This window comes from Myodes glareolus, chromosome 3 (genome assembly GCF_982192425.1).
Source record: "Myodes glareolus chromosome 3, mMyoGla1.1, whole genome shotgun sequence".
Lineage (NCBI taxonomy): Eukaryota > Metazoa > Chordata > Mammalia > Rodentia > Cricetidae > Myodes > Myodes glareolus.
The window spans coordinates 10,440,448-10,458,938 of NC_142028.1; the positions used below are offsets into that span (position 1 = coordinate 10,440,448).

At 38.9% G+C, this 18,491-nt stretch overlaps 1 protein-coding gene across 5 annotated transcripts in view; it reads left to right on the forward strand.

Moving 5' to 3' along the window:
* Nucleotides 1–18,491, forward strand: part of LOC125399188 (solute carrier organic anion transporter family member 1A5-like) — a 70,456-nt gene that overhangs the window by 13,503 nt on the left and 38,462 nt on the right. For 4 of the 5 annotated variants that reach the window (XM_087903980.1, XM_087903981.1, XM_087903982.1 and 1 more), the window contains exons 3-6: nt 2,857–2,998; nt 6,228–6,360; nt 10,946–11,052; nt 15,599–15,745. In XM_087903980.1, coding sequence (XP_087760106.1) covers nt 2,857–2,998; nt 6,228–6,360; nt 10,946–11,052; nt 15,599–15,745 — 529 coding nt within the window. Of the gene's footprint in view, nt 1–2,856; nt 2,999–6,227; nt 6,361–8,710; nt 8,802–10,945; nt 11,053–15,598; nt 15,746–18,491 lie in introns of those variants that run through there. The other variant, XM_087903984.1, reaches the window with a different exon arrangement.

Sequence of the window (18,491 nt, forward strand, 5' to 3'; positions counted from 1 at the left end):
AGCGCCAATTGCAACTTCAAAGCTAAGGCTAATGATGAACATTATGATTATTAATTGCTAGAATTAATAGTATTTATAGAGAAAAGTCACCACTTATCATTATAAATACTAGTTTTCAAAGTTCATCTTTGGTTACTCTCTTAGGGTTTCTATTGCTTTGAAGACACACCATGACCACTACAAGTCTTAAAAAGGAAACCATTTAATTGGAGCTGGCTTACAGGGTCAGAGGTTTAGTGCATTATTGTCATGGCAGGAGGCAAGGCAGCCTGTAGGCAGATATAGCTCTGGAGAAGGAGCCGAGATTCTACATCCTTATAAGTACTTTGCAGGAAATAAGTGATACTAGACCCGGCTTGATTGTCTGAAACCTCAAATCCCATGCCCACTGACCCTTTCTCCAACAATGCTAAACCTCTTGATAATGCCACTCCCTGGAGGCCAGGAGGTTATTCCTATTTAAAAAAAACTACCACTGTTACTTTGGAGATTAACTATAGTAGGTACTGGTGTGAAGGTTATGAAAACAATTTAAAATCATGACTTTACAGCACAAAATTTAGAGGTAATTGTTTAAAAATAGTTTTATCTGTATTTAGAGCTGTCTTAAGTGCTAGGGTAGCCAAATATTCTATACTGCCAAATTGGAAGCTCTGCTTCCTAAAGTTAGAAATATAATCATTAGCAAAGGTGTTCCTAGCCAGGGTAAACCATGGCCTTCATGGACTTTGATCATGCACACACTGGCGACCTCATTAGATTCCAGTGGTTAGTTCTAACCCAGTGGCTCCACAGAGGACCTTAGTTAATGTATTTGGAACAAAAAAAAAAAACCCAACCCAAAACTCATGAACCTTAGAAATCCTTTTTTCTAAGGATTATTATCCTACAAATAATGAAGGTGTTGGTGGAGAGGGCGAACAAAGTAGGAAAGTAATCATCAAAATGGACCATGTATATAGAAAATCACCAAGCAGTGACTTAGTCAATAAAATTTATTAATGAAAACAAAGGAAAATTTCTCAAGGGGGTGGGGAGATATCTCAATCAGTAAAGTGCTTGCCTAAGAAGCAGGAGGACCTGAGTTCATTCCCCAAGCCGACATATAAACTAGGCACGGTGACACTAACTGCAATTCCAGTGTGTGGGAGATGGACTCAGCAGATACTTGGTGGTCCCTGATACCCAGCCTTGCCACCTGGCTGAATTCTAGGCAGGTGAGAGTCCCTGTTACTAAAAGTATTTACAAAGATTGAGGAATTGCACCTACACTTGTCTTCTGTCTCCTCATGTGCATATACATACAGAAACTCATCCCTCACAAGCATACACACACTTACACAAAGAAATGAAAGAAAATACAAAATAGAACTCCCTTCGGAGGAAGGAAAGGACTGCTCTAGGAGCGTTTGCTTCAGACTCTAGCGCGCCGAGGTGAACAGTCAGCAGGGTTGGCTTTATAAATGCAGACATTATGTAGCAGTAGACTAGAGCCACGTGGACACTGATTTCTTTTACTTTCTGTCCACAATCGAGTACTTTAGAGAAAGAGAAATTTGTTCATTACCTGCTTAGTTTTCTTCTTTAAAACTTAAATCAAATAAATGATCCCCCAAACCTGATTATTTTCTTTTTAATTTTGTAGACCTTGCTTTAAAATATAGGACCTGAATTATGAAACCCACGAGAAAATAATCACGTATCAATCACATCCTCTCAAAGATTTGCAGTGGGAAGGGGAAACATCTCTGCCAATGTCATTTAGAGTTAGAAGACAAGCTTCTCAAGCTGAAATTGCATTATCTTAAGGTCATAGAGTACTTTTGAGCTATACTGAAGTTGGTGTTCATATTTCCTAGTTCTTCATTTTGCATATTTTTTTGCTTCAGTTTATTCAAATTAATTGGTAGTAGTGACAATTATTTTATAAACAGTATATCCTAACCTAACACAGGATGATCTGCCTATTAGTTTAGATGTGATTGTACAGAAGTTTCAGAAGCTGGGATGATGACATTTGTCATCAACCTACTGCAGGAAGATAAGTTAAGGGAAACAGTAATCTCATTCACTACATCATTCAGTTTAAGGATATTAGTCACAGGCTGGTGATGAGGAGTCTTATTGGTATATAGCCACATTTTATCCTGCACAGGAGGGACCCCAAAATGTTCTGTCCTGGGTTTACATGCCACAAACACCACTTGGACTACCGAGGTAAAGGGTTATAGGACCTGTGGACTCAGAAAGAAAAACAAGACAGGTCACTTTACTGTAACTATTGATCCCAGTAGTGAGAACGTAGTTTATTTTTCTCAGGAATGTAGACAAAGTGGACAAAGGCTTGAACTGGTCAAAGATACCCAGAGACCTGTCATCCCTTTGGAGAGAACATAAGAGGCTTGCTTCAGGAGCAATGCTGTGGTGCAGTTCTGTGTTCTATTCCTTCAGGACAACACTTGTTCTGTAGATAAGAGTATAATGCTGGAGACCCATCAATAGCCATCATGTCTTACACAGAATAACTCAATGTCTTTCTGTATCAATAAGATACACTGATACAAGGGCAAGGCCATATCCCATCTACAGGACTCACCACTACTAACCAACTCTTCGAACCCCGCCCGCATTTCCAGAGTTAGGACAGCATGACAGAATAAAGATTACACTTTGTAGTTTTTTCCATTTTCAAAGTTTGTTAATGTTGATACAATCCCCCACCTCATGGTAGATGCTGTTTGCCAGTAGATGGCAGACATAGAATCAGAATACTAGGTTCTGACTTTTTCTTTTTTTTTTTTTTTTTTGATTTTTGAGACAGGGTTTCTGACTTTTCTTAAATGTTTTTCTTCATAGATGTTTCTGTTGGCAACAACATGTGCATATTTATCCAAAGCACTATCAGGAGTTTATATGAATTCCATGCTCACGCAAATAGAAAGACAATTTGATATTCCCACAGCTATTGTTGGACTGATCAATGGGAGCTTTGAGATTGGTGAGTCATTTTTACACTTACTTATTATTATATATTGATATTCTCTTCTTATTTCCTGCATTAACCATTTCATCTGACTAAATTATATGTTTCCTGCTGTGATTAAATAACCTGGTTTGGGTGTGAAGGAACCATGTATTTAAATATTCTTTTGCTGACATTTCATTATTGCCACATACTCTGACATGGTCCCTCTTTTCTGACAAGTAGCAGAAGATTTAGAATATTAATATCTAATTCTACCACTGCATCATTCAAAGAAAAGCTAAGGGCTTTTCTTCGGCATTTTAGAGGCTGCTGTGGGAGCCTGGAGGAACTTGTGTTCTGAAGGAGAGAGCAAATTCTTCTTCTACCCCGCTGTGTCTCTGAGGTTGCCAGCTTTCCACTCCTTGACATCGAGGAAGATTAGGATGCTTTCCTGCGTTTGAGTTTTGTCAGTCACACTTCCTGAGAAGCATGGATTAACTTTAGACCCTTTTTTGGGTGATGAACTTGGATATGAGAATGCAAAAGGTGAAGGAGGGAAAGATGTCCTCTATAAACAAAGTGACCTGGAAGTTTTTTGTTCTTAGTTTTTACTTCCTTTAAGGTGAAATTATTTTTAATGTTTTAAATCAAAACATCAAAGAAAGCAGGAGCTGTGAAGAGGCTAACACATATGGAGGATGCTTCATCTTGACTACCACGATCAAGCTTCTTAAACTCTTCCACCTGTGTTCTTGGCCTTCCCAGTAGTCAGGATGAATGCCTTACGTAAGCATTTCACAGATTCAGTCATGCTCTAGTGTGTTAGATGCAACAAGGGCAGTTTGTTGTTGTTCCAAGGTCCTATGGACCACATTGTGCTAGGGAAGACAGTCTTTTCAAGGGGTAAAGGTGATCCTGGAGGAGAAATGGACAGGTAAATGTGAAGGGGAGATGTGTACAGGGGTGAACCATCAAATAGTTTGTGTGGGGATCAAGTCAGCCCTGTGTTATGGGAAGGTGGAAGTTGTTAAAACATGAACCTGGAAAAGTGTGCAGGGATGAAAAATGGGTAGAGACTGTGGCTTGCTCTGGAGTATGTCTTCTATCCCTTATGTGGCAGAAAGCCAGTATGGGGTTGGAAGAGGGTCATGATTTTTCTATGTTAAGGACTCCTATTGAAAACCCAATACCACTGTTTTAGAATATTTTAATTGCACAAAATGAATTATATAGGTAAAGAGGAAGCCAGTTGTTACACGAAAGCAACGAACAGAAATGTTAATGACAGTTAATGATTATTGAAAACAATTTTTTCTACCAATTCACAGAAAACTTGATTTTCTGGAAAACTAATTCCTGTGAACTCTGTGGTTTTTAGACTAAAAGTTAAAAAGTTTTTTTTTTAAACTAGAAAATATTAACTCCTCCACCAGCAATGGATGTGGTAGATGACTTGGGGGAAGTCTTAAGTAGAAACAGTTGTGAGAGGAAGGAATTCACATTGGCCAATGAATGCAGTATTTGGTGGGCATTTCCCCAGGTAATTTTACAAGCAACCTTCCCCTAGCCTGGACGACACCTTACATTTCCCCACACCTTCCCTCCAATTAATTGAGGGCCACCAAGGCAACATAAAATGCAATCTAAACCGAGTGTGAGTAGGAAATGCTTTTCATTTCATACAATATAGATTTCAGATAAGATCCAGTGTGTGCGTAGTGGTTCAGTCACAGACTAGAAAGAAGCCCAGAGAGCTCAATCACAGGCTGTCCTGGGACATTATCTTTTGAATGATGACCTCAATGACAGGGACTTTGGGCAAAGAAAGGACAATAAGGATGTGGAAGTGGGGTGCAAACCATTCAAAATAATGCATCACCTCTTCTACCTAGCAGAATAGAGAGAAATAGAATTGGAAGAAAACAAAGTCTTCATATATCTTCTAAGTATTTGAAATCACTTAGAAATTTACAAAGTCATCAAAGAAGGGTGTTTTAGCTTTCTGAATTTTTTCTTTATGTATTATATGAGCAGGGTAAATAGTCTACATCAAACTAAAACTGGTTTGAGGAAAGCTTACTTATGTTGCTTCTTTTTTTGTGAATAGAATAATACTTATGATTGAGCCTTGAGCCTCCTACACATTAGACTAGCACTCTACCACCCTATTCCCAGACCCTTTATTTATTTTTTATTTTGAAGACGTTCTTAGTAAGGTGACCAGGCTAATCTTGAACTCACTCTGTAGCACAGGCCAACCTTGATCTTGCAGTCTTCTTGTCTTAGCCACACTGTGACTGGGGATGGCAGGTCTATGCCACCAAGACACACTTGTACGTTCTTTTCTTAAGCATGTTTATCAAAGGCCTCTCTGTCAGAATGGGGCTTCCCTCTGAGGTTCTTTAAATCAAAGCTTTCTCCTAAACCACAGAGATGAGTTTTTGTGCTGATTTTTTGATTCTGGTAATCTCATCCTAAGACCCAGTTGGAGGGTTAACACTCTGACTTTCCCTGTGCTAACAGTATTTGGTCTGAGGGAATATGTAGCAACAGAAGCAGATGTTCATCATGGCCATGTTGAGTCATAAAGAGGGTTTTAAATAGTCAAAATAGTTCCATTTGACTCTGAATAAAACAGTCATAAAAGGAGAGGTCAGGGATGACTTGCAGGCTGACACCTCCTTCTGTATCCATTATCAAGGGCTGAATGATTCCTAATAGAGGACTTAATATTAACCAGAATGGAGGAGAATCTTACAGGGTCACAATTGATCTATATCTATATCTATATCTATATCTATATCTATATCTATATCTATATCTATATCTATATCTATATCTATATAATTTATTTAAAGGAGTAAGTCACAGAACAATCCCACACCAGTTTGGAATTGTGATTAATAAGAAGATTATTTATTTAAAGGGGAAAACTTACAGATTACCATCCTAGACAACAGCCCTCTGCACAACCAGGAAAAGAGTCTGGTAGCTAGAAGTGGAGTCCGAAGCAAGAGAGGGAGCACAAGGCTATGGCTGCTTTTTGAAGCCAAAGAGAACACGCCCAAGTGGGCTGGTTTCTTAAAGGCTATTGGCTGAAGGGGCGGAAGGAGATCCCACACACAAACCTCGTAGACAACCCATCCCTGTATTCTTAAGTAGGTTGTTAAACAATGAACCCTAAAGTACAAATGTTTGAGAGGCTATGGACTAGGATCTGCTAATACTTTTCTGAAATAACATTCTCTTTCCCTTCTCCTAGGAAACCTTTTGTTGATTATATTCGTGAGTTATTTCGGAACAAAACTGCACAGGCCTATCATGATTGGTGTTGGATGTGCGGTTATGGGCCTAGGGTGTTTCATAATATCACTACCTCATTTCCTGATAGGCCGGTGAGTATCCCAGTTTTTGATTATGTTTTAGGTTGAACTTTCACATACAGGAAATGAGGTTCAGAATTTTCTCTCTGGAAGGAGTATCCCCCTAAGTACAGAATGCTTATATGGAAATTAGAAGATATGGTCTCCACATGGCTGGATGATTTGTGAATCCTGTTGGGTTCATTTCAGGTCTCATCTAATCCATTGGTTAAGTGCACTTTGAGAAACCACTTTCATGAAGTTGGTACACTTGAATGGATTCTCTGAATCTGCCAAAGCTTGGGCTGATTTTTACACATTCTAGTTACAAGAGGTCTACAGTTTGACATATTCATGGGTCAGCAAGGGATAGCCTTGTATTCAAGACTTATTTTCATTTTCATGTTTACTATTGTATCATAACATAGAAGAGTGTTAGCATGAATTATGTAATTAACCCTTCTTCCCTTTCCTGCTTTCTGGAGGAAAGTTTTTACTTCTTTCTTCTGTTTGTCTCTGTCTTATTACTTTTTAGTACCTTAATATACAAAATAATGTTTTCTCCCATAGAATCATACTATTCTTTGTTATAGAACTCAGTTTCCAGGTTCAAAACTTAGCTCATTTTGCAACATTTGATAGACTTCATCTGAGTCTCTCATTATCTCACAAGGCCCTCACTGGTTGGCAAAGTGAACAGCCCTCAACATGGGTCAGAACTTCACTTTTGTCCCAGGCATGCCTTTTGCTGTTGTCTGCTGTTGTGTCTCCACCTGCCTCTGAATGTAAACTTCTGGACCATCCCAGTGCTATTTCCCTGTAATTCTCTATCATTCTTTTCCTTAAGCATTTGTTTGACTTCCTTTCCCCATCTTCCTCTTCCTCCTGTCTCTCCCTATTCTTTTTCATTATTTCTTTTGTTTTTAAGATCTTTCATTAATTTTATGTATGTCAGTGTTTTACTCACATGTATACATATGCACCATGTGTGCATCTTGTGCCCACAGATATCAGAAATGTGTCTGATTCCCTAGAAATAGAGTTAGAGATGGTTGTCAGCAACCATGCAGGTGCTGAAAAAAATGAACCTAGATTCTCAAGAGCAATGCAACAAATTCTCTTAACTACTGATTGATATCTCCCATTGCTCTTTCCTATTCTTTTTTTGAGACAGAGTCTTGCTATATAGCCCCAGCTGGCGTGGGATGGACTATATAGCTCAGGCTGGCCTCAAACTTTTGGTGATTCTCCTGCTTCAGCCTCCTAACTGTAGGCACTTTTGATATTTTTGGTGTTAGCACTTTTAATCCCAAGAGTCATTGTCAGGTAATGGATTCTGTCACTTCCTGTTACGATATTGTAAGCAGAATTTTCCTGTCCTGACTGCCTGATCCCAAATAATCCCTCAGAGGCTTATGTTAATTGCAAATGCTTGACTGACAGCTCAGGATTGTTGCTAGCTAGTTAGCCCGTATTCCTTACCTATGCTCTGCCATATGGTGGTACCTTTATTGCCAAGGCATTTTCATCTCCTGCTCCCTCTACATCTGGCTGGTGACTCCTCTTTCCATCATTCTCCTTCCCATCATCCTGAGTTTGGTTGTCCTCCTATGCTTCCTCCATTGCTAATGGCTCATTACAGTTTTTTAAAATCGATATGAGTGACAAATCTTTACAGTGTTCAAGAATATTTTTCCATAGCAAATCTCCCTTTTTGCCTAATTAAAAAGGGAGGTTTTAACTTTATGGTTTTTTAAAAATATTTATTTATTTATTATGTATGTATAGTCTGTCTGTGTGTATGCCTGAAGGCCAGGAGAAGGCACCAGACCTCATAACAGATGTTTGTGAGCCATCATGTGGTTGTTGAGAATTGAACTCAGGACCTTTGGAAGAACAGGCAATGCTCTTAACTGCAGAGTCATCTCTTCAGCCCCTTAACTTTATGTTTAAAGTTAACTTTAACTTTAAGATTATGTACAACAAATTAGGATGCCCTAATGGTACAGAAGAACTTTGGGTGACTGTTCAGGTAGCAAGATGTCTCTGTCATTTCTAGAGTTATGGAAGTTGCTTTCAACATTCTTTCTGTTTACTTAGGTAATATTATATCTTTCTGGAGTCTTTGTTGGAGTTGAAGATTTTATAGTTATAGTTTTCATTAGTTATAATAAAAGATAAAGTATATATAAATATTATATCTGTAATTCTTGCTTGATAATTGTTATATGTAATTTCACTATGTTAAAGTTAAAGTCTTCCTTTTTGTTTAAACAGAAAGGGGAAATGGTCTGGGAGGTCCTTCTGTCTATGTAGTGCTTTTATTGGTTAATGAATACAGAAACTGCCTTGGCCTGTTGATAAGGCAGAACTTAGGTAGGTGGGGAAAACTGGACTGAATGCTAGGATGAAGAAGGCAGAGTCAGAGAGAAGCCATGGAACTGCCAGATTCAGCCATGCCAAAACTTTAGCCGGTAAGCCACAGCCACATGGAGATACACAGATTAATGGAGATGGGTTAAATTATTATGTAAGAGTTAGCCAATAAGAAGCTAGAGCTAATGAACCTAGCAGTGATTTAATTAATACAGCGTCTGGGTGATTATTTCGGGTCTAAGCTAGCTGAGTGGCCAGGAAGAACAAGCAGCCCCTCGTTGCAACAATCAAGTAAGAATTACAGTTATAATATCCAGTGTATTTGCATTTCACAAAATTAGAGAAAATACTCTATTTTATATCTTATCTTTGTGAGTCCAAAGTTTTGCACCTAATTTATCTTTTGTCATAAATAAATAAAGTTCTAACTATAACTATCTAGTCTTCAACTCCATCAAAACCCCAGAAGAGTGAATTGTTACCTAATGACAAGGACATCAGACTGCTCTGCGACATTGTGGCATCCATCTTTGACCCATAGGCCTACTATGTCTGCCAGACTTTTCTTAGAAGCAGGAAATTTTGAAGGACTGTTCTATATTGTCTTGACAAAGTCTGATAGACACTTTCTTCTGTGTCTTATTGATCCAGTTTGGACAGTAGCTCTCAGCAATTGAGGCAAAGGCGGTTTCTTTGCCCACATGCCTTGTTTGTATTATAAAGAAAGCAAACTCCATTTGGAATTTCTTCAATGTCCATCATCTTCTCTGAAGTAAATCAGTGCTTCCAGGAGCAGATGTGTCTCATTGTCATGAAAAGCCACAGCTTATTAAAAAATATTAAATGTCATATTCTATAGATCTTTGAAATGATTTAAGATCATCTATCTAAATATACCTGTGTATGACTTTTAAAACATACCTAAAATGTCTGTAAGTTTGACTATTAGAGATGAATATTACTCTGTATTTCTTAATTATATATTACATTTTTAAATGAGCTGCATAAACACAATATCCTAAATAAGAGTAGAAATATACATATAATAAAACAGAAATAACTTTAAATTTGTATCAATAAATTTAAATCCAAACCAATGTAAAGTGGTCTGAGATTAATAACTGTTTTCTGGATTAAAGTAGATTCAAAAACATATTCTTTCATCCTATCATTTCTACTTCCTATCTCCCTATTTTTCTTTAGAAAGAGATCTTTGAATTTAACTCTTTTGTTTTGCTTTTTATTTTTTTCTGTTACTCTGAGCCCACCTTGGGTGCTAGGTGAAGTGTAAATCGAATTAATCTTAAAGGCAACCAGAAGTCAGATATTGCGGTAAAAACCTAAATAGTCAGAGAACCAGCAGAATAGCCACCAGTGACTTTCCCGCCTCTGCAGCCCCTCTGATCCAGAAAGGCCGAGATCCTGTCCCCGCCTCACCTTATCACTTCCTGTTTCCTCTTTGTACAGACCTCCAGACTTCTATGGTTAACTAGTGACTAGTTCTACCTTTTTACTCTAAGCCAGCATTATTTGTCAGGATACGCTTAAATCAGCACACAACATGACATAATGACTTTTCCTTCTGTTGGAGTTAATGAACACATAGGAGAATGATTGTTTTAATTCTCAGAAAGGAAACATGGAACCACAGCTCAGAGAAGACAGAGAAACTGTCTTTATTTGTTTGTTTTGTGTCTCTCTAAAGCTTTTATCTTCTCAATTCTATTTTAGTGAGTCCCTTTCTTTTTCTTGCTTTTGTTCTCTATACCACTCCAATTATTTCTAGGAAACTGTCCTTTAAAAATCCCAGAGAGTTGACATTAGAGAATCTGAAAGTTATGTCACCCACGCATAGAGACTTGAGAACTAACTCTAAAGAAGGGGCACATTTTTGATGATTATTAATAACTTGCTTGATATTGGTAGCTTGCTTTTATGCATTCAGTTTTTTTTAAATCTCTTTCTGTTTCTTTTTTTTTTTTTTGAGATAGTCTTTTGTGAAACACAGTGTCCTCAGACTTGCTGCAGAGCTGAGAGTGGTCTTGAGCTTCTCATTCTCACATCTCCACTTCTTAAGTGCTGGAGTGACATTCATGTGTCGTCACACCCAGGTTAGAATGACTGCTGTGGAGACATAGATGGGCTCTGGATGCTGTGTTTTCAGGGAAGCAGGAGTCAATGATCTGCAGACGCTCTCATTGCATTCAGGTCCTCACGGTGAATGTTTCCTGTGTCCACACAGATATGAATATGAAACAACGATCTCCCCATCAAGCAACTTGTCCTCAAACAGCTTCTTGTGTTCGGGAAACAGAAGTCAGACCTTACTGCCAGCACCAGATCCAGCAGGTGGACTAGTGCTTCTTGCTGTTTTCTGATCAGGCACAGGGCCACAGAACACTCTTTTACGATGGGTTTTGAATGTGACACTGGGTTTAGTAGGCACCTAAGACAAATGAACAATCTTTATTTCCCTTTGCAGGGAATGGAGTTGTCTAATAGCAAAGAATACTCTGACTGACTCCAGAGTTTGAATATACTTATTAAGACTCCTTTGTTTCTTATTTAAAGAAGAAGTATTTAAAAGTATTTAAAAAATAAGCCAAAGATAGCCACTCCAGCACCATTGTAGAGTTAGTCCCTCAAGGGAAAACAATGTAGAAGGATGCATTTAAACATATAATGAGATCTCTATTATTAGTCTAATTTGGCTTTCTTTTGCTGTGGTAAATCATGGACTAAAACCAACCCAGTTAGGAAAGAGGTTATCTAGCTTACAAATTGTATCCCACCATGAGGGAAGCCAAGGCAGAAACTGGAGGGAGAGAACAAAGCAGAGAGGACCATGAATTTTTCATTGTGGCTTGCTTGGCTACATTTCTTATACAACATAGGGCAACCTGCCCAGGACTAGCACTGTCCACAGTGGTCTATGCCATCTTTCATCAGTTAACCAAGAAGAAAATGCCTCATAAAATTCATTCCTACAGGCCAATCTGAGGAAGGCAGTTCCTCAGTTGAAATTCCTTCTTCTCAGGATTCGTGTCAAGTTGACAGAAACTATCCATCACAGAGATTATGCAAATAGGAAATGCACCACATCTGTACTGTGCACCCAATGCACCACGGGAAAGCAGGTGCCTATGTCACAGCTCAGAATTCCTTGGTTACCCGGGAGTTTGTCTTTCAGTCTCCTTTTCCCTCTTTAACACAAAAAATTACTTTATATTTCAACCAGACAGTGGTTCCCTTACTTCCTATGGGCTCATGCACTGTGGTCCTGTCTCCTGCCCTTCATATGCTGTATTAGTAACTTTCCAATCACTGTGATCAAAATCCCAAACAATTCAAGGGAGGACAGATATGTTTTCACTTGCTGTTGTAGAAGGTTTGGTTCATGGTCACTTTGCCCCATGTTTATGGACAAAGTATCATGGTGAGATGAGGGTTGGGTGATGCTCTTCTTCACTTCTTTTTGGGCAAGAAGAATGGAAAACAAGATACAGGAAGTGATGAGATATAGCCTCTGTAGATATGCCACTTCATGTTCAACTTCCTCGAATTAGATACACTTCCTACTTTTCAGTATTTATCAAATGTGCCGGTACCATGACTTAATCAACAGATTAGTTGACTATGACAGAGTCATGGTGACCTGTATCTGTACACCACTCACAGACAAAGTCAGATGTTGTATCGACGTACTCACTGTATGTCTTAGTTACTTTTCTTTGACTTTGATGGAGGACCAAGACCAAGGGAACTTATACAAGGAAGAGTTTATTGTTTCTTATGGTTATAGAGCAGTGGTTCTCTCCCCTCCTCATACTGGGACTCTTTAATACAGTTCCTCATGTTGTTGTTACCCCCAACCATAAAATCACCTTCATCCCTACTTTATACCTGTAATTTTGTTCCTGGTATGAATTGCAATATAAATATCTGATACTTCAGTGATTCTTCCAGGTGACCCACTCTTACAGAGGGATAAGAAATAAATCACAGCAGGGAGAATGGAAGCAGGAGCAGGAGACTAGGTACTCACATCTCAACTATAAGCATAAATCAGAGAATGCAAATTGGAAGTAGGATGAGGCCTTAAGCTCTTAAAGCCCTCTCCAGCAACAGTCGTCCTCCATCTTCCCAAATAGCACCACCAACTGGAGACTAAGTAGTAAAGACTGGGGTCTCTGTGGGGCATTTACATTCAGAGCACCACAGTATTCTCACAGAGGGCCTGATTGGTTCCCAGCACTCACATCAGGTTGCTCTCAATCTCCTGTCATTTTAGTTCTGGAGAATTTGGTGCCCTCTTCTGGCCCTCTTGGGCACTTGCACACACAAGGTGTACATTTGCTCGTAAAGGTACACATATTTACGTATACATTTTTAGGTAGTATTTTTAACGTTGTCGACTTTTCAGTGGACCTGTGCAGATTTTGTCTGCTGTATCTGGGTCCGGTATCTGAGCACCTGAAAGAATGGGATGAACTACAGTCTAATGCTGAGATGACCTTATTTCAGTTACTGTGCACTATTATACATGAATGAAACAATGAAAGTAATGATCCAAAAAGCTTGTTTGGGATCAGAAAAAATATGACAGAGAAATGTATATAAACATCAGTAAGCACATCCTTAACAGACCCTCCCTTTCCAAAGACTTTCTCAGGACAGACGAATTTAAACACAGTTGCCTGGTACATATTATGGATTATAGATTATAGATTATATCTAGGAAAGCATGAAACAAGGCAGAAGGCAACATCCAGATTCAAGGTACATTGATCATATTGGATTCTAGAGCTACGTTCTGACATCTAACAAAAATAAATATGCCTTATAAACCGAAGGTAATTGTTAGTCATAGGAGGCATGAAATAATGTCTATGAACAATACAGGGAATGAAATACTCTTGAGATAAAAGGATCTCTGCTTTTTTATCTGGAGCCTCTCTTACAGTTGACCAAATTATAGTACACCATACACCATTCTTTTGACCATGTTCTGACAAAAGTCACATATTCTGAAAGACCCAATATATATCCTGGACATTTATTCGGGAGCTGTCTCAGCAGAATCGCCTCAGGCCAGAATATCTCCATTTTATGGTAAATCCACGCTACAGAATCTGCAGCAGTCTCAAAGTCTTGGACCATCACTCCACAGGGAGTCTGTGGAGATCAAAATAGCTTGAGAGACAAAGAGTAGCCATCTGTGAAGCTCTGAGTCACAAAAACCCTCTAAGCAAAGCAATGTGAAACAGTGACCTCTGTGCTAGCCCATGCTCACTTTTTGAACTGACCCCAGAAAATTCATTCTTTGCGTTCCTTGTATTTTGGTGGATAAGTTAAAACTTCCCATGTACAGAGTCCTAAGAAAGCACTTGAATTTTCCATTCAGCTTTAGAAGAGGGTTGAAAGTCTCCCTATGATCTGAAGACAGAAATTATCATGTTTATCAAAGATAAGAATCTGAATTCCTAGAGAGGGAAACTGTAAGATTTAGACCTCAGGACCCAGTTGTGCTTAGGACACTTATGAGCAGCCACCGACCAGTCCATAGTTCAGGGTTCATTGTCCTTCACTTCTCTGCAAACACAATGTCAAGCTCCTCTAGGGAGTGCAAGTTCACTTAGCTTAGAACAAACTTGGGAGGTGCATGCAAATGTTCAAAGATTTCTGCTTTTGCCGTTCAATTTGCTTTGGCCTTGTTTTTGTTACTTCATTGATCAGTTGCTACTCCAACTGTCAGAATATTTAATTGAAAGGAAATGATGAAATCTAAGAAAAAGTACAGTTTCTATTTAGTTAAAATCCTGAATTTTTAGAGAATAATTGCAACTGTAGAGAATTCAAAATTCTGTCTTTGTTGTGTAAGCAAATAATGAGTTGTCAGAGACTATTGCACACGTGTGTGCTTGCTTTCATTTCTAAAAGTTATGGAGAAATGAGACAGTGCACACATTAACAAACGGGGTCCACTGGTTGATGGAAAACTGGGCTCCTGGAGGTGAGGGAAATTCCAAGGTTTTACAGTTTGCCTATTTTTATAATGTAAATTCTCACAAGCAACGTGTTATCCCTAAACACTGAATTGGATAGAGATATCTATCTGTAGAGTCATCTCTCCAACCCAAGAATTGTCTCTAGAATAACATTTACACTCCATCGCTATGTAATCTTTCAAAATAAGTAGTAAGGGTGACTCATTGATTTCTAGAGAGCATTGCTATGGAACATTATTTTAACTAGGAAAAGATGTGCTACATTTGCTTCTGCTGCTTTTGTTAGTGATGTAAGAGTTATACATTTATTTGTCTGTGCTGTATTTGTTTAATTATGTAAAGATGTGTTGAATTTGTTTCACCTTGCCTGCATAAGGCACCTGATTAGTCTAATAAAAAGCTGAAATGCCAATAGCTAGGCAGGAGATGGATAGGAGTGGTTGGTGGGCAGAGAGAATAAGTAGGAGGAAAATCTAGGCTTGAACAAGAGAGACAAAGAAGGACATGCCTGGGGCCAGAAGCCAGGATTTTGCCAGCCAACCAGATCCTGGAAGAAGCAGGAAAGTAAAGCATACAGAAAGAAAGGTAAGAAGCCCCAAGGCAAAAGGTAGATAGAAGGAAATAGGTTAGTATAAGTTAAAGAGAACTAACCTGAAATGATTCTAAGCTAGACTACACATTCATAACTAATAACAAGCCTTTGTGTGATGATTTGGGAGCTGGTTGGTGACTCAAAAGCAAGCCTGCTATGCAGCACAGTAACAGAAGTCACTGAATGATTATTATGGGCTTGTGACCTGAGAACGGCTTCTAGAAAATTTTGAATTTACTCTCAGTAACACTTAACTGTCAAAATGCTCATGCAGTTTTCTCTTGTTTTAATACAGAGTGTATAAAAGAAATTAAATCCTTAATGTGGATATATGTAATGGTAGGAAATCTTATTCGTGGAATTGGTGAAACCCCCATCATGCCCTTGGGTATTTCCTACATAGAAGATTTTGCCAAATCTGAAAACTCCCCTTTATACATTGGTAAGTTGGAAATTAAGCCTTGTCTTCATTTAAGGATAGCAGAGTTCTGAAAGGGTAGAAATTAATTATTGATTTGGATGAATGTGATTCCTAGAGCGGTGAGTAGGGTGCCATATCACTACTGGTCATAAGATTGGTCAATGTGGGAATTAAATGGCAGCTCCACACAAGCGGCTTCAGCAAGCAGCTTTTCACATTGGAGATCCCTCTGATCTGCTGACCCTACAATTCTCTGATGCTGACACACTATCCCTAAACCTTTAGAAATTCATCTTTATTTCCTGGAAAAAGTTTCCTAGATTCAATGGTTATTTCTGTTTTTCTTATTTTAGATACTCATTTGTTCATCTGTAGGTCATTACAATTTCATTTTGTCCGTTTTGTGTTCGTAGTATTTTAAAATGTATTTTTACATTTTGTTCTCTCTCTGTCTCTGTCTCTGCCTCTGTTTCTCCCACCCCCATGTGTTGGGGGAGGTCTCTAGTTCATTTCCCACCACCCTAACCTGAAATAGTCACACAAAAAACTGTATTAATTGCAATACTGTTTGGCCAATAGCATATATATATATAATATAAATATGTATGCACATATATATACACATATGCACATACATATACATACATATACATACATGCCTATACACACACACACACACATATTTATATATATATATATCTTCCAGCCTGGCTACATTCTGTTAAGCCATTGACCAAAAGTAGGTTCTTTATTAACCAATAAAAGCAACACATATATAGAAGGACTTCCCATACTATCGGTGTGTGTATGTGTGTGTTTGTGTGTGTATGTGTGTGTTGTTTGTACGTGTGTGTGCATGTGTGTTTTATGTGGTGTGTATGTGTCTGTGTGATTGTGTGATTAGAAGACAGCTTTTGGGTGTTGTCCTTAAATTGAACTGACATCTCGGGCCAGGTTTCATGGACAAGTGGCCTGCTGAGCCATCTGCTTGGCCCTGTTGGGTTCTTTTTGCATTTTAGTAAATTTTCTTGCAGTTTAAACCAGATTCAAAATACTGTTTGAATAATCATGTCTTCTCAACCATGTTCACCAAGTGATTTATTTTCCATCTGCTCTCGTTTACAACTTGGGGCTCTGCCTTCTGCTTCTCTGTGAAATTAATGAAACAGTTTCCTTCCTTATAACCCCTCAGTCTCGACAGGGTTTGTCATAGATTTACAAAATATCCAAGTTCATTATTTTGGTTTGATTCCTTGAAATTTTCATAAAAAGTCTATGTATTTTGCAGACCCTGACCCTTGTGGCCTGATGCATTAGATGAGTTTAGCTAAGGCAGTGCTGGAGAGCTCATCCTGGTGGCGAAAGGTCGGGGAGAGCTGGTGAGCTGGCCAACCCAGCTACTACTCAGGCCCAGAACAAGGGCTATGAGTTGGCCCACACCAACATCTATCCCATCTATGAACTGATAAAGCATGCCAAGGGGCCAGTCCTGTAGATCCAACGCTTCAGGATCTCCACAACAAAGGGCAACAACAGGTTATTGAAGAGTCCCAGTGAGGGCCCAGTATCTGTAGTGTAGCAGAAGTCAGAGACCTCAAACCAGACCAATGACTCACTACAATGAACACTTGTGAGTAAAGATGTATGGACTAACGGGTATCCCAAGATACTCACTGTATCACACTACGGCTTCCACAATAATATTTTTTTCTTTTAAATTTTGTTTTATTTTGCTTTATTTTGTAGGGAGGTTGCAAAGGCAGAGGATAGATACAAAAGGATACAAAAGGTGAGCAGGTTAGGGATACATCATACGTAATCCACAAAGAATCAATAGAAAGTTAAAATATAATAATTATAGTAAAGTGAATAGGATACAAAATTATTGTATCTTCTGTTTAGTGTGTAAGTAACTTAGTTTCATAAATGAGAAGCTGCATTACTATTATTTTTTATTTTAAACTTTTTAATCATTTTGCATACCAACCAGAGTTCCACCTCCCTCCCCTTTTCCTGCTCCCCTCACCTCTCAACACCCCAAGCCCCATTCACTCAAGGCTGAGCAAGGCATCCTCCCACACAGAATGTACTCCAAAAGCCAGCTCATGCACCAGGGATATATCCAGGTCCCACTACCAGGGGCCCCACAAACAGATTAAGCCACACAACTGTCTTCCATAAGCAGATGGCCTAGTTCAGGCTCATGCAGGTTTCCCAGCTATTGGTCTAGAATTCATGAGCTTCCACAAGCTCCAGACATCTGTCTCTGTGGGTTTCTCTTTCATGATCTTGATCTCCTTGCTCATATAATCCCTCCTCCCTCTCTTTGACTGAACTTCTGGAATCCAGCCTGGTGCTTGGCTGTAAATCTTTGCAACTGCTTCCATCAGGTACTGGATGTAATCACTAATCTACAGGGGAAGGCCAGTTCAGGTACCCTCTCCACTATTCCTGGAAGTCTTAGCTGGGGTCATCCTTATGGATTCCTGGGAATTTCCCTAGCACCAAGTTTCTTGCTAGCCCTATAATGGCTCCCTCTATCAAGATATCTCTTTCCTTGCTCTCTGATTCCATCAAATCTAAAATTATTGCATCTTCTGTTTAGTGTGTAAATAACTGAGTTTAATAAATGAGAAGCTGCATTATTATTAGTTTTTATTTTAAAATTTTTAATCATTTTGCATACCAACCACAGTTCCGTCTCCTTCCCCTTTTCCTGCTCCCCTCACCTCCCAACACCCCAAGCTGCACTCACTCAAGGCTATCT